We start from the raw sequence: 26,852 nt of genomic DNA on the forward strand, positions 1-26,852 counted from the left end.
TGACTGTTAGACATATTCTCATTGGCTGCCCCTACTATAAACAACACAGAGCTTCATCCTTGATCTCACTGATAAATAATCGTAAACCAATAACTCTTGAAAATCTCATTGGTGATAAGGCAAATATTTCTGAATTTTTTGACTTCCTCAAGCAAACTGGACTTTTTAATAATTTCTGATTTCAAATTTTCTTTTGATTTTATGGAAATTCCTCATCTCTTAAAATAATAAGTGAATAGGCACATTATAGCCATAGATGCTTATGTGGCATTAAGCCTCCATAACAACAACAACAACAACAACCATCATCAATATCATTTATAAATACAGAAAACACCAATCGATCCTACACTGAACCCCGAGGGACTCCACAAATAACATTAGTCCACAAAGAGCAGTGTCCATTGTTTAATTGTTTACCACTCTGTCTTCTCCCACTCAACTATCCCTTTATCCATAGTAGCAATTTGCCTCCAATGCCACATCGCTTCAATTTGTGCAGCATTCTTCCATGTGCAACAGTATCAAAGGTCTTTCTAAGATCCAAATATATGATATCAAATTTATTCTTTACATCCAGTTCCTTTGTGACTACATCATAGTATCCAATCATGTTAGTCAGACAAGACTTTCCCTTAACAAACCCATGCTGTGTCCAAGCTATAACTGACTTCTTGTGAGGGCTGATGACCCTCCTATGTGTGAGTCTTGTGGCACAGTTTTATCAATTAGACACATTTTAATCGAATGTCCAATTTTTAGCAGTATCCGTCTTACCGCCTTTAATCATCTGACTGAGCCATATACACTCAGTCAGATTTTATCCGACAATGACAATGTGTCTGCTATTTATAGATTTTTAAAGTTAATAAATATTTTTACTCGTTTATAAAATCTACATTTTTCTTATACTTCTTGACATAGTGACCTAACTAATTAGGTCACTGAAAGTTTAAACTATTTTATAAATGACATGGTCTTGGCGCATTATAGCCTTAGTAGCTAATGCGCCAATAAAACCAAAACCAAACCAAACCAAACTGACTTCTTGTCTAGATGATCCTGAAATGCTTCTTTAACCAGTGCCTCCATTAATTTCCCTGGAACAGAAGTTAAACTAACAGGTCTGTAATTACCCGTGTCTTTCTTTGATCCTCCTTTGTGGATTGGGGTTACATTTGTGCATCTCCAGTCCATGGGTACCTCCCGAGTCCAGAGAAGCTCTCATAATTATGGCTAATGGTTTGCTCACTTCCTATGCCGCCTCCTTTAATATAACTGGATAGATTCCATCCACCCCAGGTGCCTTTCTTGTATTTATCTTCAACAATTTCTCCTCCGCTTTACTCTGTTATTACAAGATTATCTAGCTACTGCCAGAGTTGAATACACCTCTGGCATTCCCCTCCCTGAATAAGTCCTCATGTGTGAATGTAGATGCAAAATATTCATTTAGTTTGTTAGCTACCTGAGGAGGATCATCAACAGTTGAACCATCGATATGAAGTGGGCCAATCTGATTTATCCCCTTCCTTCTAGAGTTTACATAAGTAAAGAACTCTTTGCTGTTTTTCTTTGCATCCTTTGCCAAAGATTTCTCGTAATCTGCCTTCGCCTGCCTAACCTCCTTTGTAACTTGGTTACAGACCAGCTTATCTATCATAGGCTTCTGTGTCACATGTTAATTTATATGTATCCCATGCATTTTTCTACTCTGTCACATGTGTAATTAGTTCATCTCTGACCTCCATTTAGGCCTAAATCTTGAACAATATTTCTTTGTTGGTATGAAAAGCCTAGTAGCTTCCAAGATTAATTCTTTGAATGCTTCCCATTTTGAATTTGCTGTTGGTAACATCATCCTTGGTCCCACCGTAGAATTTAAATACTGTCTCAGACCACCCTAGTCACCTTTACGAAACAAAAACCCTTCCCTTTACCCTTGATGGTAGTTACTTATTTGAGTACATCCCATTTCAGCACACTGTGATCACTGCCACCTAGTGGTTTCTTTATCTGCAGATTCTTGATGCATGAAGAATCACTGGTAATCAGATCAAGAGTATTACTCCCTCTAGTTGCCTCCCGAACATGCTGCTGTAGAAAACAATCATCCAGTAAATCCTCTAAAAAACCTTGCTAGTGTGCAAGTGACCAACCCACAAATTCCAGTCAATATCTGGGAAATTAAAATCCCCCATTATAAGACACTCTAATTTACTGGCCTGCACAATTGCTCATTATACTCATCAGATTCATTCTCATTTTTCCTTTCCCAGTGCTTATGTCATACCAAACAGACTCGACATTGCATTGTCCACCGACATCAATTGGATGCCCTTCCTTAGATTTTGTGTTTCTTAACTAACAGCATAACCCCTCCTCCCTTCCTGTCTTCTCTATCCTTTCTGTACACATTGTACTCTCCAAATTCCAGTTCTGCATTGTTTGTCTGTGTGACACCATGTCTCTGATATCCCAACAATATCTGTCTTTGATGTCTTGACTAGCACTTCAAGCTCATCGAATTTATTAACTATACCCCTAGCATTGGTGTACATGCAAGTATACATACACCTGTTTTTACTCTTAGTTACCCTAACACAGCCTATGTATTTACTTGTTCCACTATGACCCCCAGCAGTCCTGGAAATTCCCATTGCCTTGCTTTCCAGGCTGCTGCTCAATTGCATTTCAATAGAAGTAGTGCAAGAATTATCCACCGCTTCTGCTAGATTCTGAAGACACCTGCAACTAGATCTGATTCTTAAATGGAGTGAGAAAGCTTAGTGCTGATGGCATTCTTCCTCTTACTCAGAGTACACACATGAGATAACAAATTGCATGCCCCTCCAATTTTCATTTTCAGATGTATGGAAGTTTGCCTTCAGTCATCAGATAGTTGATTGCTGGATTAAACTTACATCTGCTGTTGTAGAAGTGGACCATTTGATTAAATACAAGGAAGAACTAGAGAAACTATCGGAGAGGTTGGACAGGTCATGTGGAAAGGTCCCCCCCCCTCTCATCTGATGCAGTATAATCTTGCTTTCTTGCAATTATTGCTGCTACTAATACACTTTGCAGGGTTGTTGGTGAGTAAAAGCCCTAGAGTGTTTGGTGTATGGTTAACACTGTCTGGGATTTTAATAGGCAAATGAATAGTTTGTGTATTATGTACAGTCGTTAGTAATTGCAAAAGGCTTAGCATCTCTATTATTGGGCCCATTGAACTGGAAAATTTAAGCCAGCTGGAATTGACCATTAAAATCTTCAAGGAAAATTAATTGCTGTTAGGAAGTAATTTCAAAGAAAGGAAATAAAAGTTGAGTGATTTTGGAGTTGGGAGAATGATAGAGGCAACAGATCAGTTTTACAGAATGGGGTAAAGAGACATAAAACCAGAGGAGATGAAATGGAAGAGATTCCAGATTAGAAAGTGCTAAGGGGAAACAAAGCTGACATAGAGCAAAAGGAATCAGGGTGAGTAATTTGGACAACTGAGATTTGGTAGTTAAGGCAACTGATAGATTGTTAGAAAAGTTATATTTAGCAGATTGAAGGTAGATATAGACAATTGTTGAAAATTGAAGGGGGCATGCAAGAATATACTCAGCTCATTGATATTGTGTGTCCTCTGCAGTGGTCCACATCCTACTACTTGGGCTCTCTTCAGTCATGTGCTGGCAGAATAGAGGCAGCAAGATTATATATTAACTGATCTGGATGTATCTGCAGAGTTAAGAATGGGTTAAGGACTGAAGACTGTCTAGCAGTCTGACTGCAAACACTGTCTGAAAGCCGTACCCTTGAAATGTAAGGAATATTAGATCTCACCATAATGCCTGTCATAACCAAAAGGCATGACTTACAGTATATTGTATGTTAGAAGCGATGGAATTATTTCCATAGCAAAACTTGGGAGACTAAGCATGATTTTCACCACCTAATACTGCCTGGTCACACTGAAGATTGGCCATTCCTCTGTCGAATCCCACATCTTTTGCTTATGTTGGTTCATTATCTGGGTGGTTATTTCCAATATACTAAGTACAGTGTCTTTGACCTTACATGCAGGGTATGACAGGATGACCTGACATCGAAGAGGAGAGAGATTTTGGGTGTGTGTGTGAAACAGGCAGACATGAAATTCTTTATAGTGTTTAAGCATGTGACATGGTGTGTTATCAATGATTTATTGAACATATCTTGTAAAGACAGGGAGGTCATAATCCCAGTGCATAAGGATAGTGAGACTATTTGGAATAAATACTGTGTATGGATACCCCACACACAAAAAAAAAAAAAAAAAAAAAAGTCTAGCATCTTGAAAAGGTCCAAAGACGAGCAGCATGCTTCATGAAATGGGCAAAAGGATACCCATAAAAGGAAAGATCAAATATGCAGAATGCAGAATTTGGTAATTAGGCACTTTACAGAAAATCTGATTAAGGTCTATAATTCTCTGGGAGAAGATGGTGAAATTTGCACAGTTATAAATGATACTAGAACTAGGGAACATTAGTTCAAATTATGAGGGAAGAAATGTAGACAAGAATCAAGTTTCTTTTAGCCAATGAGTCATTAGAATAAGTTAGAAGAGATGGAATTATCCTTAGGTAGTTGAGATTAACAGCTTTTGGAAAATCCATGGGTCAGCTGGATCAGCACTTACATGAAGGCTTTTTATATTGTGAATGAAGTTATTCCATTTGTAAATTTCAGAGCATTTCAAAGTAAGTTGTGCTCAATTTTTCTGCTACAGAATTCTAAGACAAATTTAAAATTGCTTTAGCAAATTTTAAATTTGCCTTTGAATTTGAAACAGAAATTAGTGTATCTGCACTGTTCTTTGTAGTCGGTCACTTAACTTAATGATGTATTATTTATGAGTAATGCCTCCAGCAGTTTTGATAGATGGGAAATGATTCATCAGACTGCATTATACTACATGCAGCAGGTTGCATTTACTAAGTACACTTCTTTTGTAAGCTTTTAAACTAATAGTGGATGAAGAAATGTTTCAATAAGAAAATACTGTTAATAAAATTTGTATAGCCTATTCAGTATTGAATTTTTTTACACAATAAAAGCCTGTTTTAAATTCAAGATTTGATTAAGTTACTGATTTAATAACAAATCGTTCATCTTTTGTTTTTTTTTCCTCCCCAGATAAATCAATTGACTACAGGGTAAGTCATTTCACTTAAATATTAGTAATACAATATCTGCATAAATCAAATGCAAGATAAAGTTAAAAATTTTAGTTAAATAATAGCTGGTATTCAGTGAAACACAGATCAAAATTTTGAATTATTATTGTATTGCTGCTTTTTTTATATGCTGCTTATATAATTTGAAAAGCTTGGTGTGAAAGTTTTATTTTGGAAATCATAAAGCTTGGATATATAAAATTATCAGTTTCAGAATATCCAAAAGCAAATTCTGGAAAAAAAAAAAAAAAAAAAAAAAAAAAGGTTATACTCCTCAGATGTTTTTACTGATATTCCAGTTTTTTAACCTTGAAAATGGATGTATTCCTTTTTTTCTTGACCTGTATAAAAATTAGAAAAAAATCTATTTTTACTGAATACCGTATTTGTCGGCTTATAAGACACCTTTTTGTCCTCATAAATACCTTAAAAAATCACCCTGCATCTTAGAAGCTGAAAGTGGCCTACAGGAAAATGTCCTGTAGGCCACAGTAGCATAAGTGTATGAATAGATGCTGAAGTCATGGCATGTTAAAACTGAAATTGTGGTCAGTCCTTTAAAAAATGTGGTATAATTAATGTAATGGATGGCACTGTGAAGGTTTATTTATTGTATGAGAGTGATAGTGATGCCAGTGAAGAGGATTATGATGTCGAAGAAAATGATAATCAAGTCAGTAATGAATCTAAAGTTGAATAATACTAAAATAATATGAGTAATAATCCTTTCTTTACTGGCTTTTTGGTTTTATTTTTATTGAATTTTAAATTTCCATTGTATTAACAAGAATTTTTTTTTTTTCATTCTTAAATTTACTGTTCCAAAATTAGGATGTGTCTTCCATGCAGCAGTGTCTTCTAAGCCAACAGATATGGTAACTAGTTTATAGTAAAAAAAAAAAAAAAAAAAAAGCCACCAAAATTAAAAAGGAGACAATCTAGTTTTGATAAATCAGGGTTGAACCTTGTTTGTATGAAATCATTTGTTAATAAGTTATGAATTGCAGGTTTATGAGCAAAATTATAATTGAGGCCTACTTTTGAATACTTCTGCTTATTTCTTAGTTGCATGTATATAAATATACTGATTGAAACTGTTTTAACCAGCCTCATATAAAGCATATAGTCATGCTTTAAGGAAAGTCCCAATAATGAATTTATTATTTGACCATGTATCTAGTGCTTGTGTACATCTGAGTAGGAGACTCATGGTGCTATTAGGTGAAAATTGGTTTTACATTTGCTCACTGTTCACATGTAATGTTTTGCTCTTCTTATTAAAAAGATAAAGTTGGTCTTGTCTGTTGGTATCCTAGATGTAATGATGATTAATAAGAATGACTACTGAACATTCTCAGTCAGACATTTACAGACCATGATAATTGCTTGGTACCTCAGAATGTTTATAAAATTAATTTTTAGGGTAAATTTTATTGGTGCCATGTTGTAAAGTTGCCATTTTATTAATATCATGTTGCCATCAGATGCCAATTTTGGCAACCCATGATACTGATGCTAAAAATGGTATCTGAATGATAAATGAAAGCTGCCATCATGATTTCATTTATCATTCAACATTACATAACTAGAACAACTCTTAAAAAGATAAGAGAAGCATGCCTATGTTCCAATGTAATTCAAAGTGAAATCCCTTAAATGTATTTTAAAATTCCCTACTCTTTCTGTACATCTATTTTTGTTAAATAACACAAGTAGCATTCTTTCCTGATGCATGTGCACCCTGATGCTCAAAGTTTCAAAGATTCACAAATTGTCAACAGGCAACCACTGAAAGGTTGATTTCTTATATAATTATAACCAGCATACCAGATGGGTCTTGCCCATTAAAAAACATCATTCTTTCACGAACACAGGAAAAATTAGGTCTCATTAATCTCAGCATTGTTTAGCCCTTTTCAATTTATTATTATAATTTAATTCTTTTGTTTTTTTTTTTTGTTTTTTTTGAGTAACTTGTTTGTAGGTATAGTTTTTTTTTTTTTTTCTCATTGATGAGTTGTAACCTTTTCCCACTGTAAAGAATGTAAAATCCTTACTTGTACACCCTTCCCTGCTGAAATTAAATAACCTTACTCTAGAAAAAGATAAAAGTATAGCAATCGATAATTATATGAACCAGGGCCGACCGGGCTAGCCGGGTAGGCAAAGTGCCTGCCTGGCAACCCAAAGGTTGCGGGTTTGATTCCCACCTTGGGCTTGGATCAAAGTACTGCAAAAACCTTGGGAGGTGCATTATGGCCACAGAAGTCTATGCGCCAACAACTACAAAAAAAAAAAAAAAAAAATATGAACCAGGCAATAGTGCCATGTCCCCTCACAAGAAAAGCAAGGAAATATTTAATCCTGGTGAATCACTTGTTGGGCATTTAGTATTTGATTCTTTTGTGTACCATCCTAATAGTGTCTGTAGTCTTGTATGTGTTGCTTTCTTTATCTATTTATATTGTATTACACTTTGTGAAAGCTTGAGTGGCTTTTGTAAAGTGTACGCCTGAGAGAGTAGACTATCTTTTATGTCACTCCATTGTGTCCCACAAAGAAGTTTGTCATACATTGCTCTTCATGACAGTGGCATATTTTTCATTATCCATAAGGTTTTTAAAGTTTTCCATTTTCCTATATGAGAATTATTTCAGAAAATGAGAAATTCCAATAGAGTTTGTAGCAGTGAATGGTAAATTGCATATTTACATTCCAGGAAGTGTCACAAAAGTATTCTATGTTACCAAAAAACGGCCAGAATGTTATCACGAAAGGTAGTGTGTGTCATGGTAGTAAAATTGATTCTTCAAGTGGAGAGGTGAAAAAAGTTGAAGATCACATTTTTCAATTCTATGAAGGGAGGGGACTGACATAGTTGGTTGAGTTATGTGTTATCAGGTGAGTATCCAGGTGGGGCTTGGAGGTGCTAGTGTCCCCCCCTTTAGTACAAATTTTTATTTTCCATTTTAATTTAAAATTAATTTAACTGCAGTGTTTCAAAAAATATAGGAAATTCAAGCTGCCTCAAAAATGAAATAATTCATATTTAATAACAATTTAATAATTTTAGATATTTGCACCAAAGGTAGTGCCAATGTACACATCCTTTTCTAGCAATTTCAATGTGTGGAACTATGTTAATGTTCTTTAGTCTGTGAGGAAAACAGTTGTGTTCTGCATTTTATCTATATTTACATTGTAAATACAAATACATCATAAATGAAAAGTGTTTATATTTACGTTATCATTTAGAAAGTTCAGTTTTTAACTACTCTGCCTTTAATTTTCTTTGGAAGTAAGTTTTATAATAACAATAATATAATTATAATTGACTGTTACTGTTTATAAATTTAAAATTCACGGAATTTATTACCCTTGATTTAAATAGTGAACAGAAACAGGAAGTAAAAATATACGCAGCTTTTTCACACTCTCTAAACAAGGTGAACCATACTAACACCGATGACAATGACATAAATCAGTCCTAGTTCCAGTAGTGCCATTTCAGTTCCAAATCTACCAATGAATAATGAAGCTGATATTGGAGGTTCAGAAAATGTTCCTTTACCCAAAGCATCTAACAATGATAATATTTCCATAATTTCATTAAGTGAATCTCATTTGGAAAGCAAAAATGACATCAGCTTATATATATATTGATGCTGTAAAGAGATTAATATTAACCAATGAAGAAAAGATACAATTACTGAGTGACATATGGGGTACCATCTGTAAAGTGTGTTTCTAACTGAACAGGATGGCCCTTATCTAAAGAAATTTCAGCTTAAGTGACAGGAAACATAAATGGCTGAGTTGGAAGAAGGGTCATTTTTAAATATTGTGTGTTGTTCTTGAGCACTTACTCCTTTTAAACCTCTTGCATTTGTTACTCCATGTATAATTATTAAAAATTATTAAAAAAACATGACCATACAAAATACCATATCACTAGTCACTGCTGATGACTTAGCCAAAATTATTAACAAAAAAACAATTGATCATTTGATGCTTGATTCAAAATGGAGTTAGGATATCATACAAACAAAACAGAATGAAATTTCTGCCTATAATACAAATAATAATGCTGGCCATAAAGATTCTTGAAGGATATCAAGAATCTTTATTAATTAGCTACTGCTGAACCAGTTCAAAGTTGATGGTAACTTTCGTGCCCTGCTGCGATATCACATAAATGGTGGAGATAAGATTTTGGAGAAATATTTGAGAAGTGCCAGAAATAATTCATATTTAATAACAAATTCTGTAGTACAAAATGAGATAATTAGTATATCTGGAAGCATTAGAGAATCAAGAATTGTGAGTAAGGTTAATAAATCTACAATTTTCTTGGTGCTAGTAGATGAAACTACCAATATTGTAGAAGTGGAGTAGTTTTTGCTATTTGTTCAGTATATCAATCAGGAAAACATGAAGTTACGAGACGATTTCAAAGAAGTCGGATTTTTGGCTGCTGTAAAGGGATGAGTATTTTTGATAATTCTACCGTATTCTTCATTAATTAACATATTACATTGGGTTTTACAAAGATATTAAATAGGTTTAGTAGCATTCGTTAGCTTCTTATTTTGAATTAAACTAGTGATTTTTGGAAGTTACGACTCCCGGTGTTGGCACCGATATTGTTATACTAGCTGCCATATTGTAATCAAAAAGAAATAGCGTAATGTATATATTTTGAACTGATAGCATAAGGTCTAATGTAAAACTAGATAACATAATATAAAGCACTGTATTAGGAATCTGTTAGCTTAGTGTAGTATTATCAAAGATATTTAATCTTATTAAATTTCATTGTTAATTAAACTGTATTTAAATGGAAATCATGACACAGACTAGCAAGAGTGCTGGGACTTGGGTGAGAAATGAAAGGGGCAATTCCCCAATGCATCAGTGTGAAATGTGAAATGATTGCTGAACTTTCTAAAACAGGCCATGATCTAGCCATGGAGGATATCTGTGTGCGTGCGTGCGTGTGTGTGTGCGCTAAATGCCTAGAGTGTCAAGAAATTAGGTGCCAACTCGGCGTTCTGATGGGCATCTGTGTGCTTGAGGTGTAGGCTAAATGCCCTCAAAAAAATTAATGAGGGTCCCATCAAGCTGCCCAGCTTGATGTCAGCTGCCCAGCTCAACAGCAGGGCTCCCGTGCATCAGGCAATACAGAGGCAATCTCCAAGGCAGAATGTGCTCATCCCACAGGAACTAGTTATGTTTGTGACTGTATTGTCAGTGAGACGGGGAATATACTATGCAAGAAGGATAGGTGGAGCGGGACCAGGGTATGTCTGCCAGGGGCAAAAGTTGAGGACATTGTAGAGCAGATATCATCTTTTAAGGGCACAAAAGGTGATATTGTACACATTGGAACTAATGACATTAAGAGTAAGAGATCTGCAGATTTACTCAAGTGCCCAGGGACTTCCATCTGGTGAGTAAGGGTTTGGTACATCCAGGGTCCTGAGATGGATATCATCATTCTTCTGTTTCTTGGTGATTTCCTTCTACTTTTGATGCTCTTTCAGGGTAACTTGGGAATTTTTCTTTTTTTTTTTTTTTGGCTGGTGCAGCATAAACTTCAGGCTTCCTTGCACCATGTAGCTAATAATAATTACAGGTCAATGTTGAAAAAAAGTTGCGAGATAGGGTTGAATGTGAAAGTGTCTGCAATTCTGCCCAGACACGATAGGGGAGGGAGGGAGGGAGGGAGGGAGGGAGGGAGGGAGAGAGAGAGAGAGAGAGAGAGAGAGAGAGAGAGAGAGAGAGAGAGAGAGAGAGAGAGAGAGAGAGAGAGAGAGAGAGAGAGAGAGAGAGAGAGAGAGAGAGAGAGAGAGAGAGAGAGAGAGAGTGTGTGTGTGTGTGTGTGTGTGTGTGTGTGTGTGTATGATGAGTGCCTTGTCAATCAATTTGTCCCTGGAGAGAATGTGCAAGGCTCAAGGGGCAGAATTTTTTTTTCAGCGTGGTCTGTGCTTGCTAATGGGGAGACTGCTTCTACAGGGATGAGATACACTTTAGCATTAGCATTAGTAGAGGTGTATGATGCAAGAAAGCAAGCTTATTCAGCATCAGCCAAAAAAAAAAAAAAAAAAAAAAACCACACACCACTCCCATTTCACCCCTCCGTTCGTTCGAAATACCTGTGTCCAGTTGAGCTTTAAATTTGTTTAGGCTATCAACTTCAACAACAAGTGATGGAAGTCGGTTCCACCAACCAACCACCCGCTGGCCAAAGGCAAATTTCCACACATCTATCCGACATCCATCCTTCCTCAATTTGAATTTATGCCCTCTGAGGTGATTCTTCTGAGCAAGATGAAGAATCCCATTGGCATTGAGCATGCTCAAACCATTCAAAGCCTTATACACCTCTATCAGATCACCTCGCCGGTGCCTAGTCTCCAGACTCTGTAATTTGCAAAACTTAAGCCTTTCTTCGTAAGAGCAACCCTTTGTTCCATTCACTAATCTTGTTACCCTTCTCTGTACCTGTTCCAGCAGCTCTACATCCTTCTTGAAATGAGGCCTCCAGACCTGTATACAGTACTCAAGATGTGGCCTAACCAATTGCCTTATACAAGGGAATAATCACCTCCTTATCCCTGCTAGAAAAATTCCTGTATATCATTGACAAGACACCATGAGCTACTCTTGCAGCTCGTCTGCACTGCTCAGAGAACTTCATATCTGCCTGCACAATTACCCCCAGGTCCTTTTCATTCTCCACCGCTGTCAGTGTAGTACCGCAGAGTTGATACGTTGCTCTGGGGTTACTGTTTCCCATATGTAGTACTTTACATTTCTCAATGTTAAACTTCATTTGCCACCTCTCAGCCCATCTGTTCAACCTTTCCAGATCCTGTTGCAGCAGCATAGCGTCAGTAGTGTCCTTAACAACCCTGCCAACTTTTGTATCATCTGTAAACTTGGACATTAAACTTGATATCCCATCATCAATATCATTCATAAACACCGAATAGGAAGGGTGCAAACACTTAAATAGGAAGGGTGCAAGAATATTTGCTGATACTATCGAGGCAATGTTAGGTGGGTCAGAAAACTGCTAGCTTGGGGGGGGGGGATGCACAGACTAAAAGGTTAGCAGTGGCCACAGGCAGAGGCAAAAGTGATTCTTGCACTACTTCTATTAGAATGGAGATTTCCAGGACTGTTGGAAGTCATAGTGGAATAAATAAATACATGGGCTGTGTTAGGGTAACTAAGAGTAGAAACTGGTGCATGTATACCAATGCTAGGAGTATAGTTAATAAATATGATGAGCTTGAAGTGTTAGTCAAGACATCAAAGGCAGATATTGTTGGGATATCAGAGATGTGGTGTCACACATTATAATCAGTGCAGAATTGGAATTTGGGGAGTACAGTGTATACAGGAAGGATAGACAGACTAGGAAGGGAGGGAGTTATGCTGTTAGTTAAGAAACACGTAAAATCTAAGGAAGTGCATCCAATTGATGTTGGTGGACAATGCAGTGCGAGTCTGATTAGTGTGAAATAAGCACTGGGAAAGGCAAAATGAGGGAAGGTGTGTATTGTTATAGGCCTAATGAATCTGATGAGTATAATGAGGAATTGTGCAGAGAAAGAGTGGGTCAGTAAATCAGAATGTCATATAATGGAGAGATTTTAACTTTCCAGATATTGACTGGAATTTGGTCACTCACACACTAGAAAGAATTTTCTGGATTTATTGGATGACTGTTTTTTACAGTAACATGTTTGAGAGGCTACCAGAGGGAGTAATACTCTTGATCTGATTATCAGCAGTGATTATTCATGCATTAAGAATTTGCAGATAAAGGAACCACTGGGTTGACAGTGATCACAATGTACTGATATGGGAATTACTTAAAGATTTAACTACCATCAAGGCTAAAGGGAAGGGCTTTTTATTTTGTAAAGATGACTACAGGGGTCACAGACAGTTTTTAAATTCTGTACAGTGGGATCAACTTATGATTTTGCCAACATTGAATTATAAATGGGAAGCCTTCAGAGACTTAATCTTGGAGGCTACTAGGCTTTTTATTCCAACTAAGAAATACTGTTCAACATTCAGGCCTAAATGGATGTCAGATGAATTAATCAGGATCATGGCAGAGAAGAAAAATGTATGGGATGCAAATAAATTATCAGGTGACACAGGAGCCTATGGCAGATATAAGCTTATCTGTAATGAAGGCAGATTACAAGAAATCTTTGGCAAAGGATGCAAAGAAAAACAGCAAAGAGTTCTTTACTTATGTAAATTCTAGAAGGAAAGGGATGAATCAGATTGGACCACTTAACATAGATGGGTTGACTATTGATCATGCTCAGGTAGTTGAACTGAATGAGTATTTTGCATCTACATTCTCACATGAGAAGTTATTCAATGAGGGTAATACCAGAAGTTTATCAAACTCTAATGGGAGCTAAGTGATTTTGTAATAACTGAGAGAAAGTGGAGGAGAAATTGTTGAAGTTAAACATAAGGAAGGCACCTGGGGCGGACAGATCTATCCAGTTATATTAAAGGAATCAGCAAAGGAAGTAAGCAAACCCTTAGTCATAATTATGAGAGCTTCCTTACACTCAGGGGAGGTCCCCATGGACTGGAGGTGTGTAAATGTATCACCAATTCACAAAGGGGGTTCAAAAGGTAACACAAGTAACTATAGACCTAGTAGTTGTTCCGGGGAAAATAGTCAGAATGGCACTGGTTAAAGAAGCATTGCAGGATCATTTAGATAAGACTGCAGTAATAGTTAAGACACAGCATGGGTTTGTTACAGGGAGGTCTTGTCTGACTAATTTGATTGGATACTATGATGTGGTCACAAAGGAACTGAATGTCAAAAATAGTTTTGATATCCTATACTTAGATTTCAGGAAAGCTTTTGATACTGTTGCACATGGAAGACTGCAATAAAAAATTGGAGAGGTATGGCATTAAGGGTAAGTTGCTACAATGGATAAAAGGATGGTTGTGTGGGAGACGACAGAGAGTAGTAATCAATGGACACTGCTCTTCGTGGACAAATGTTATTAGTGGAGTCCAGGGTTCAGTGCTGGGCCCATTGTTGTTTTGCGCATTCATCAGTGATATTTATGAAGGTATATCAGGATTAATGTAGGTGGTAGATGACTTTCATCAACTGGTGAAATACCACCACTTTGCTTATTGGAGGCTTGAAGTGGTGAAACCTCTGTTTAGTCTCTAGAGCAAAGTTTCCGGCATCCCCCTCCCCGCCATACTTCTCCTTCAACCCATGCACGGTACTAAGTACTATGGGTTTTGATACCTTTCGTGTTTGGGGTTTTCATTAAAAAAAAAAAAAAAAAAAATTTGCAAATGCTACAAAGGTTGGCAGGGTTGTTAATGACATTAAAGATAGTATGCTACTCCAACTGGATCTAGATAAGTTGGGCTGAAAAGTGGCAACTGAAGTTCAATATTGACAAATGCAAAGTAATGCTTCTGGGTAGCAATAACCCGAGAGAAACGTATCAACTGTCTGGTACTACACTCAGGGAAGTGGAAAGTGAAAAAGACCTAGGGTAATTGTGGAGTTAAATATGAAGTTCGCTGAGCAGTGCAGATGGGGTAGGTCATGGAGTCCTGTCAATGATATATAGGAATTTTGCTAGCAGGGACAGAAAGGTGATTATCCTGTTGTACAAGGGAATGGTCAGGCCACAACTGGCCTGACCATTGTCTTGAGGCCACACGTGCAGTCTGTGTACAGGTCTGGAGGCCTCATTTTAGGAAGGATGTAGAGTTGCTAGAAAGAAGGGCTACAAGATTGGTGAGGGGAACAAAGGGGTGCTCTCACCAAGAAAGGCTTAAGTTCTGCAAATTGCAGCACTTGGAGAGTAGGCACCTGTGAGGTGATCTTATTCAGGTGTATAAGGCCTTGAATGGGTTGAGTAAACTGAATGCTGATGGGATTCTTCCTCTTGCTCAGATTAAGAACATGAGGGGGCATAGATTCAAATTGAGGAAAGACAGTTGTAGAATAGATGTGCGGAAATTTGCCTTTTGGTAGTGGTTGGTTGATTGGTGGAATAAATTTAAGGCTGAGCTGGACAGGCATTTGGAACTAATGGAGGGAAATGGGAAGGTTTTTTTTTTTGCTGATGTTGCCATAAGCTTACTTTCTTGCATTGTATGCCTCTGCTAATGCTAATTTCCTTACCTTTGTCGCAGTAACTGTGGGTCAGTAACTTTGTCGCAGTAACTGTGCAGTAACTTCTGCACTTCGCTCACTTTTGTAGCAGAAAAAACATTAATAGATATGAGTTTCAATTTAAAAGGCCTTGATAGACAAGGCTATAATGGAGAAGCAGGTAAGTGTGGTCAATTTCAAGATGTTCAAGCTATTCTAAAAGAAAAAAAAAAGTGAAAGCTTTATGTACGTTGTGTAGCACATTGTTTAAATCTTTGTTTACCCGACTCTACTGTAGTTGCCGATATCCAAAATGCATTCGGTGCTCTTTCTGAAATTCGAACATTTTTTTCATGTGTCTGGAAAGCTAACTGATGTGCTATTAAGAAATGAAAAATAATTAAGAAAAATATTATTAGGAAATGAAGCCAAACTCAAATGTAACCCAATTAAAGACTTTTGCATGTAACTCATTGGGTTTTATGGCACGAGGAAGTTATATTATTCAAAGACTTCATCAAACCAATTGTTTCATCACTTGAAACCATTAAATTAGAACACATGGATGATTCATCATAAAAGACAAATGCATTCTTAAATAGCATATGCATGTTTTCTTTTCTGGTTGCAGTTTTTACTATGGGTAAATTGTTATCTTTAGCTTACAACCTCTATATGTTTTAAACAAAAAGATGTTGATTTGGTAAATGCTGTAATGCAAATCTGCCATGTTGCCACATCATAGTATCCAATTTGATTGGATACTATGATGTGGTCACAAAGGAACTGGATACAGGGAATAACTTTGATATCATATATTTGGATCCCAGAAAGGCTTTTGATACTGTTGCACATGGAAGCATATGATAGATATAAGCTGGTCTGTAACCAAGTCACAAAGGAGATTAGGCAGGCAGAGGCAGATTATGAGAAATATTTGGCAAAGGATGCAAAGAAAAACAGCAAAGAGTTCTTTACCTATGTAAATTCTAGAAGGAAAGGGATGAATCATTTTGGTCCACAGGATATTGATGGTTCAACTGTTGATGATATTGCTCAGGTGGCTAACAAACTGAGTATTTTGCATCTACATTCACACATGAGGAGTTATTCAGGGAGGGAAATGTCAGAGGTGAAGTAAACTCTGGCAGTGAGTTAGATGATTTTGTAATAACTGAGAGGAAAGTGGAGGAGAAAGTGTTAAACATAAAAAAAGGCACCCAGGGTGGATGGGATCTATCCAGTTATATTAAAGGAGGCAGCAAAGGAAGTAATCAAACCCTTAGCCATAATTATGAGAGCTTCTTTGGACTCAGGGGAAGTACCCATGGACTGGAGATGTGACCCCAATTCACAAAGGAGGATCAAAGGGCGACACAAGTAATTATAGACCTGTTCGTTTAACTTCTTTTCGAGGAAAATTAATGGAGGCACTGGTTAAAGAAGCACTGCAGGATCATCTAGACAAGACTTCAATTATAGTTCGGACACAGCATGGTTTTGTTAAGGGAAAGTCTTGCCTGACCAATTTGATTGGATACTATGATATGGTCACAAAGGAACTGGATTCAGGGAATAACTTTGATATCCTATATTTGTATCTTAGAAAAGCTTTTGATACTGTTGCACATGGAAGACTGCTGAAAAAATTGGAGCAGCGTGGCATTGGAGGCAAATTGCTGCTATGGATAAAGAGATGGTTGAGTGGGAGAAGATAGTGATAATCAATGGACACTGCTCATTGTGGACTAATGTTATTAGTGGAGTCCCTCAGGGTTCAGTGTTGGGTCCATTGTTGTTTTCTGTATTGATAAAAGATATTGATTATGGTATATCAAGCTTAATGTTTGGTCCTTGAGGTTGTCACAGACATTCTCTCAGATATGCTAGACAAGCTGCACTTGCTACCTGGGAGTGTAAAACACTGATGGAACTGGTATTCGGGTGACACTCAAGTCAAGTGTACCCAATTTTGGCGAAGTCTGGACGGTCTGACAGCCAAATCCTCTGCTTGCACCTTCACGATGGTGGGACTGTTAGTAATTCTGGGTATAACCTCCATGAACAAGTACATGGTGGGTGACCACTCAGGTGTGAACCAACGTAAGTAGTGGTCGAGGTGTGGCGCAGAACTGAAACCTAGAAAGGTTTCAGTTCTGCAAATTGCAGCATCTGGAGACTAGGTACGTAAATTGCATTCTTCCCTTTACTGAGACTACACACATGAGGGGAACAAATTTAAGTTGAAGGTTGTTGCAGGATAGATGTGTGGAAGTTTGCCTTCAGTCAGCGAGTGGTTGATTGTTGGAATAGGCTTCCATATGTTTTTGTGGAAGTGGATGGTTTGAATAAATTGAAGGAAGCACTAGACAAAATCTGGGAGGGGATATGTGAAGTGTGTTGTGTGTGTTTTTTTTTTTTTTTTTTTTTTGGCTCTTGCTATAAAAGTTTTGTTTTTTGCATTATTTGCCACTGTTATTATTATCATTCCTCTGAGCAATAATCTAGAAGTAATAGCTGTATAACAATATTGTTAAGATTTGGGGTGACCATGTGTTAAGTGTATCTGCAACCAAGACAGGATATACCATTTGAAGAAATAGACCAACTAATCTCATAACTTTCATTTCCCTTCTGTATATGGAGACCTGAATGGATATAGCCCTCTATGGAGTGAATGCTGATGTAAACAGAAGGACAAATTATAAAAAGAATAATAGGCCAACATAACCTTTCTCTTCTTATTAATGTTAAGCATATATATTTTCACTTCCCTAGTTGTACATCCTCATTTCTGCCTGAATTAACTTGAAAATTAATTAAATTCATACAGCAGTGATGTGAATGAGGAGTAGTGACATTATGAGGAGTAGATCAGTGTAGGCATCATTGGGACTGATACCCAATGATGCCTACACTGATCAGAAATTTCCCCTGTTATCCCAGCAAACCCACCATGTTGGAAAATTGAAGAGGGAGAGATTTAGAGAACTGACAAAATTTAATCCCAAGATCATTCAAGAAAAATCAAAGCACTGAAACATCATCAAAGGTACACAAACACAAACTCCACCCAAAATCCTATTGGAAATGAAGACTGCAAGAAAACAAAAAGAAAGCTTGGAATAACTTCTGTAGATATCCAATAATCCTAAAATATAAACAAGCTATGAACAATAGCTAGGTGCACCTGGATCCAGCTTCTTCATTAAACAGGGCAGACACCAAGTATGCAGATAATATAGAATGAAATATTGAAGCTAACGATCCTTAATACACTGGAATGGAGAAAGAATCACTGACCTATCAGAGATAGATAATATATTTGAAGACACTTTTGCCAAAGTACCAGCTAAACAATAGTTCGCCACAGAATTTTTGACCTATAAGGTCAAAAAACAGAAAAAGACTTGATTTTGATACAAATGAAAATTGAACTATATAATAAACCAATTACACTACATGAATTAAGTGAAGCAATAATGAAAGCAAGGCTAATTTCAGTTGGACTAGACAATATACTCTGACATCTTGTACACAGTGAAGTAGAAAACCTTCTTGAAACTATAAAAGTCCATTTTTGTAGAAAACCAATATCCTGAAACATGGCATCGTGCAGTAGTACTGGTTTCCTCAAAAAGATTAGAACAACCCAAAACTATCGACTGATAGCCCTCACTACCTTCTTATGCTAAGTTTTTTAGATAAGATAATCAAAAAATAACAGTTACAAATGATGAGTAGTTGGAAACAGCTGACTAGTTTACCAGTATGCAATGTGGATTTAGTTGCAACAGATCCACATTAATCACCTCATATGAATAAAAGCAGATATTACAATAAATATATGGTCTCTTATTTTTGAAGTAGAGAAAGCCTATGATACAGCATGGAGATTGAAGGTATCCTATAGGACATACATGATGAAGGACTTGGGGGACATTTACCTCGGTACATCAAATTCAATCCAAAATTTCATGAAGAATAGAAACATTTCAGGTTAGAGTACAAAACATTCTGTCAAAATCATATCAACAAGGAGTTCCTCAAAGATCTATCCTGTGTGCCTTGCTATTAAAATAAATAGAATCATAAATCAGCTGCCACCTGCAATGTTACATGCACTATATATAGACAACTTTAGTATCTCTTACCATGTACAGGATGGGAATGATAGAAAGACAATTATGATGTGCAATTAACAATACTGTTAAATGGCCCCACAAAGATGGATTTAGAATTTCTGAACAAAAACACAGTAAGTGCACTTTGTAGAAAGTAAAATTTATATCTAGACCGTGAACACTGCAAGGTCACAAAGTATCAGGTAATCAAAGCATAAAATTTCTTGGACCCATTTTAGATAGCAAATTTACCTTCATAGAACATATCAAGCAGTTATCAAGTGCATGAAATGTCTCAATGTTCTTAAATTTTAACAATGACATTATGAGGAGTAAATCATTATACTTCACTCAGCCTTTATAATGCACTAGTAAGGTCCAAAATAGATTATGAAGTACTGTACAACTCAATGTGAAAGAGCTCTCAAAAAATTAAACTACAGTTCACATATCTCTTTTTTTTGGTTGATGCTGTATAAGCTTACTTTCTTGCATCATTTTCCACTACTAAAAGTGCACTGCAAATAGAAAGAGGAGCTGTCCACACATCCTTACATTCAGACTCTACACAGAATGTAATGAACCACTGCTATACTTCAGAAGACAACAGTTGGCACTACTGTATTCATACAAAAGAAGACTTATAAGAGAATATCCTACCTGGGCAACCTTATTTGCCCCCTTTATTGGAAAACCATATATATAAGCTGCAAATATGTAAACCAACCACTAAGAATCTGACTTAAAGAATTATAATATATCCTATTCAGACTATGGATAGGACATATCCATAAACATAAAATGTGATTTTTTTTTTTTTGGCTGATTCTGCATCAGCTCATACACTTGCTTTCTTGCATCACATGCCACTACTATACTACATTATCTGTGCTGAGATTTTGAAGCAAATCCAGATGGATTCTTAATACCAGCATGGACCAATTAATCCATATCTTGTGATCTCTCCATACAAAACTAAAATAAGGTGTTACTAAACATCATCCTTCAGCAACTACATGCAGTACATAGAGCTCAAAACTCCAGTTGCATATACATACAGATCAAAACCATGTGGGAGCATCAGTAATTTTCCTAGAAGTTATGCCATCACACCACCTTCCAAAAGAATGTATAAGTAGTGTTTAAACTGCAAAAAGCAGCAGTTCAGATAGTCCTGGAGCACTTGAGAACCACATAAGGTTTGAGAAGCATAATTTTTTTAAGTTCCTTAAGTATAATCCAAGCCACACAAACAATACAACTCAAACTTCTACAAGTTAAACAGATAAATTGAGACTTGACATAGAAAAACACGAAATAGTCTTCTGCTGGATACCAGGATATGTGGGGATAAAAAGAAATGAACTGCTGATAGAATAGCAAAATCGGCTACAAACCTTCAGAAATGATTGTTTCAAGTTCTACATAATGACTGCAAGTCAATCAACCAAAACTGCTGTCAAACAAAATGGCAAGAACTCTGGAAAAAACAAATGTCAAATAATTTATATTAAATAAAACCTAAAGTTGAACATTGGAAGACAAGCACAAGGAAATTGAAGTTGTACTGGCCAAACTATGGATAGGACATATGCATGTCACAAATGGTTATCTACTCCATGCTGAAGAATCTCCAAGATGTCAAACATGGAATGTTAATAGTTAAATGTGTATTGATAGATTGTCCAACACCTGAAAATGATTGAAGAATCTTCACATCATTATATAAGGAAAGGCAAAATATCATCTGCAAACATACCCTAGGCAACAAATGTGTGTCAGATGTTTCTCTTCTTGAAGAGAAGACAATGACATCTATCTGAAGAGAAGGCAATGACATATGCAAGTAATAATGATAATCATAGAATAAATATTTACCCTTCATAATGGTGATTTAGTCCCATACAGTGAAGGTAATATACCAAATGATTTGGGCACTATGAACTTTGTCCATATGCCAATTGTAAGGCGTCGCCATCATCTTGTGGATGGCCCTGTTCTCTTTGGTTACGTGGCACGTCTTGATTGGGTTGGTTCTCTTGCTGATTCAAGGCGCCATCTTGTTTCCTCTCTTTTCTGTGGGGCGACGCCCTTTTTCCGTCTAGTCACTCAACTCACTATATTTTAGGACAAAATCCCCGCCCTCGGTCTCCAGAAATTATATAATCCCTGTGACTGCAGCAAAGGATTAGCGTTGTGTTAAAGAATCGACCAATCACAATGCATTGATTCGATTCCCCCGCAATAACTTATTTTAGTTGGTTCTTACCTGTGCTGGTGTGATTGGATGTGGGCAGAGAGGATGAGACTTAATGAAACACATAACAATATTTATTAACACATAACAAACTAAATATACAACACTGGCACTCTACTTAAATGATCAGTTTAAATAGTGGCATTCAGGCATTAGTTACATTTCATAATGTCAATGTGTGAATCAGGTATTAAGCTAGTACATTCTGCTCTTCCTAGAAATTCTGTAATTTGTCTTGCAACATTAACTCTTCACAATTCTTACCTTTTGTAGTGTACTAGACAGAGGCGGATTAAGGTAGGTTGAGGCCCCGGGCGCAGAAGACAATTTTGGGCCCCTTAAAAAAAAAAAAGAGAGAGACAGGGAAAAAAAAATACATGTTAACTATTTTTTTAAATAAATAAAAAATATTATGTACTATTAATGTTTTATTTCCAATAAAATTTGAATATAATATATGTATAATATAATTAATAATAGCATAATAATAATCACAAAGTTTTGAACTAATAGTTGAACATATGTAAGAGTTTAATTAATGATGGTATACGTATAATAGGAGGTAACAATCAGAAATTTGAACAAAAAAAATCATAGAATTTTACTTGAAATTAAAATTACAAATGTGAACATATTTAAATAAATTTTTTCTTGCTTTTCGTTTTGCAAACTTATTAACTATCTCATCACAATCAATAATTTTAAGTAAATCGCTCTCTATATATAAAATAGCCATATTATTTAGTCTTTCCTCTGAAATTGATTTTCTTAGATAATTTTTTACTCTTTTTGGACAAGAAAATGAGCGTTCCCCCGATGTGTTTGAAATTGGCATGGTTAACAAAATTTTCAAAATAATTTCCACATTTGGAAAAGTTGCTTTCATATCTAATGCTTTTTTGTATATATTATTAATTGATCGCTTGTCTTCTTCATCTAAACAGATTAAAAACTGTTCCAACTCATCTTTAAATTGTTGGAATCAAGGTCATCTTTATACATTTCTATTAAATTATTAACGCATTTTTTCTTTTCTTCTACACACAATGTAAACAGGAAAAAAACTCTAAAATTACTTATAACATTTTCATAGATTTTTCCGCGTCTGTTCAGTTCTGCTGTTAAATGATCGCATATTACGTAGAGTACATTATGTAAAAAAAATTCCTTTAGATTTTCTGTAGATGTTCGCTCGCGATCATCTTCAAATGTTTCATCTGTTAGTTCTTTAACTTCTGATTCGATTTCGTTGAAATTATGTCTTATGTTTTCATTAATAAAAATTTCTAGACTTTTTAATAATGACGCACCTTTAACAATTGTGCAGTCAATAGATTGTAAAGATTTACTCGTTGCATTGATTCTTTGCAAAATTTTATTCCATAGGACTGTCATTGCAGCAGTTTCATAATCATTCATTTCTTTAAGTAATGATTTTGCTTCAATAACAGCAATTTTTTTTTCTTTTGTGGAATTGCATATCTCATCTAATGCCTCTTTTATATTTTTGTAGCCACATTTTAACGCTAAAACTGCATCGGCTCTGGCAGACCACTTGTATCTGACAATTTCTTTAATGTACAAATTTGTATAAGAACCTTTATCCAATTTATTGCATAACAGGTTCCATCGAAACGTTGATGCGGATAAAAAAAACAAACAAATTTTGCACGAATAAAAAATATCTGGAAGCATTACTACAACTCCCTGCAGCAACATAACCAACTAAATTAAGTGAATGACTGGAGCACGGAATAAACGTTGCTGATGGAGGATGTTGTCTTATTCTTGTTTGCAGACCATTGTACTTGGCCGACATATTTGCTGCATTGTCGTACGATTGACCACGACAATATTTTATATCTACTGGCAAATTTTGCAAGGTAGATAAAACTGTCTCTTCTAGATACTCCGCATCGTGTCTTTCTTAGGGAAGAACTTTAAAAATCTTTCTTTAACATTCTCATTTTCTGATAAATAGCGCACTACAAAAGTAAGTTGATCCACATGCGCAACATCGGGTGTAGAATCTAAAATAATACTATAATATTTTGCGCATTTCATTTCCTCCACAATGTGTGCCCTAAGATAATCGGCAATTATTTGCAAAAGTTCATCACACGTCTGATGCGATAAGTAATTTACGTGTCCGCTACCTTGATTTCCATACTTTTGTAGGTGCAACTTTAAAAATCGTCATATTCGCTCAAATACTCTAAACTAGTCAAATAATTGCCTTTTCTCGAAGATGTTGCACTCTCGTTATGGCCTTTAAAAGCAATGCCCAAACTTGCGAGGAATTTTATTGTGGATACAATTCTTCGCAGAATCTCTCTCCAATAATTTTCTTTTTGCGATGTAATTTGCAGATTTTGAACATCAACGCGATTTAACGTAGAGGAGCGCTTGTATAATGTACACATTGAAGCGATGTGCTCTTTTGACATTTCATGATCGGACAAAGTTATTCCAATATTTTTCCAATTTTGGAACCCTGTAGTCAACTTAGACTTTGAGCCCGAAAACATCTTGCATGGGTAACAATAAATTGATTTGGATGTTTCGGAAAAAAATTAGCCACGTCCTTTCTTCTTTTTCACCATTCGAAATTTTTCTGTAAAAATGGTCTTTACACAAGCCTCTGTAGTAAATGCGATCACCGTGTTTATAGACCAATCTAAGTGTTGTTATATCGCCTATATTTCTTGGTTTATTTGAAATTAGAAATTCGACCATTTCATTAGATAAAACATTAGGCCACAGAGCAATATCTTTTAGTGTAACTTCGAATGGAATATTTTCCATTTTCGTTTCAATATTTTCTAATGGACTTTCTTCTATACTTTTTTCTACTGGTTTTTCACCTGGTTGACGGTTAACTGGTTTTTCATCTTCTTCATCATTGTTGCTTTCTTCTATACCTTGATTTTCAACTTGAACTAACTCCTTTTGTTGGATGATGGAAGCTCCTTGTTCTTCATCTTCATTGTTGCTCGAATTATGATGGCTTGAATGGCCAGCGCCAGTTATAAATTTGTCCAATGCTCCTTTCTGTTGGTTGGCAACTTGCTGGCGTCTTTTTTTAGCCCCTGATAGATGTCGTTTCATTTTTTTAGCTACCATTGGTAGGCTACCGATGAAAAGTCATAATAGTCTGAATGATTAGAATACTAGAGAAAAGATTTTTCGTTATAGTGCAATAAATTAATGATTAATTAAATTCAAAAATTATTCATAAACTACGAAAATCCAAGCGCTGATGTAACAACAGGAATTAATTTTATCTTAATATAATTTCAACAATATGCAATATACAGTGGTACCTTGGTTTGCGAGCATAATTCGTTCCGGAAACGTGCTCATAATCCAAAGCACTCGTATATCAAAGCGAATTTTACCATAAGAAATCATGGAAACCCAGTTGATTTGTTCCAAAACTCGAAAATATTCATATACTGTAAAAATGATTAATACAAAATACATACATACCTTTTCATATTTTTAATATTTAAATTTAATATACGTAAAGCAATCGGATATATGGTAGGACCACTTTCACTGTCACTAACGGAATCACTGCTATCTGTTGACTCTTTCTTTTTGTGCGACTTTAACAAGGAACCTCTCCAATGACACTTTGCCTCCTCTTGAGGATTTCATGGAAATATGACAATTGCATTGTCCTTAAACAGATTCATCGCTCGCACTATTACAAAATGAGAAGGCACGCTTGATACACATAAACAAAGCTCCGCGCATGTAGTAATTGAATAAACAACACACCGTAAAGGCAGAGATACACTATTAACACCTCACATTTTACTAAAGCACATTTCTAGGGGTTTCTACCATAAAACAATAAAAACAATTTCCGTTTTTAAACAATTAAAAACAAGTTGCGTTTCTGCTAGTGGAATCTGTTATAAACTGGTAGTAAACTCGATCTAATTGCATTTGCGATTATACCGATAACTGAAATTGTGTTGGTTTTTACGTTATTATGGTGAAATGTGTTTCCCCTTCACTGATATAAAAAACATAAATACATTTTCAGAATCTTCTCTTCATTCCTATCGTGTTGGGGTGATTCCGGTCCGACTGCCATTTCTTGTAAACACAAAGGCCAATAGTGCATAAGCGAATTCGGTTCGTGTTATATAAGATATCGTTAAGTGTAAAGTTGGGGTTTCGGGGCCCTTCAGAAGTCGGGGCCCAGGGCGCGCGCCCGGTGCGCCCGCCATTAAATCCGCCTCTGGTACTAGATTATTCTAGGTTAACCGTCCAGAATGCTTATAGACCTTTTTGGTACTCCTCATATTCTGAGGCTAAACGCGAGTGGGTGTGTTTAATTCTCCTGGCTGCTAGTTATCTCTCAGTGCATCCTTCATCATCATTCGGAGCTTAGCGCTTGATCACGCTCGATTATGTAGCACTTTCTTATGAACATCAGGATGGGGATTTTCGTGTCTATGGGAGCATTCTAGTCGTTTAACCTATAGTGTATTAACATGGAATTCATTTGTGGTTAGGAAAGAAGCATTGAACAGGTTATCATTTTAGTTTCGGTTTTGGATTGTTACATTCACACGAATAATATAATTGCTTACCAGTTAATTCGCTCGCTCCTAGAATTCAGTGATACGGCCTCCTTCTCTCCAGCGAAATCTGGGCGGGGTCCTCTACTGGTTTTCGGGCGACTTTTCTGGTGGCTGCTCTGCTCCTTCTCAGCCTTTGTCTCTCGCTGCTCTGGCAATCTTTCGACTAGATGTTCATCTGCGAAGAGCCAACTCTCCTCTCCTCGGTGTCCTCTCTCCATCGTAACCCCGTCGTCGTCCTCTCTTGTCTGACTCAGCCCTCCTGTATTTATCTCGGACTTGGGCGCTCCTTTCCCTCTTTAACTTTTTTCTTCGTTGATTACTCAACAATGAGGAATTCTTCGCTCCCTCCCAATGACAGTGGGGAAAGTCGTAAATATGACAGAGTCCTGTTCTTTTAGTTGTCCAAGTCTGCATCACAGGCAGGTGTGAGCCTGGTTTCGCTATCAACCTAAACCTTCCTTTTTGTTTATTATCGTT

The 26,852-nt window shown here is 36.3% G+C and overlaps 1 protein-coding gene across 1 annotated transcript in view; it reads left to right on the forward strand.

Annotated features, from left to right (window-relative positions):
* Positions 1-26,852, forward strand: part of Tdc2 (Tyrosine decarboxylase 2) — a 412,627-nt gene that overhangs the window by 287,117 nt on the left and 98,658 nt on the right. Inside the window, exon 12 of the mRNA XM_090383012.1 lies at positions 5,173-5,192. Within this exon, the coding sequence (XP_090239138.1) occupies positions 5,173-5,192 (20 nt within the window). The remainder of the gene's footprint in view (positions 1-5,172; positions 5,193-26,852) is intronic.

Source organism: Mastigoproctus giganteus, chromosome 10, assembly GCF_048544385.1.
Source record: "Mastigoproctus giganteus isolate SK-2022 chromosome 10, ASM4854438v1, whole genome shotgun sequence".
Lineage (NCBI taxonomy): Eukaryota > Metazoa > Arthropoda > Arachnida > Uropygi > Thelyphonidae > Mastigoproctus > Mastigoproctus giganteus.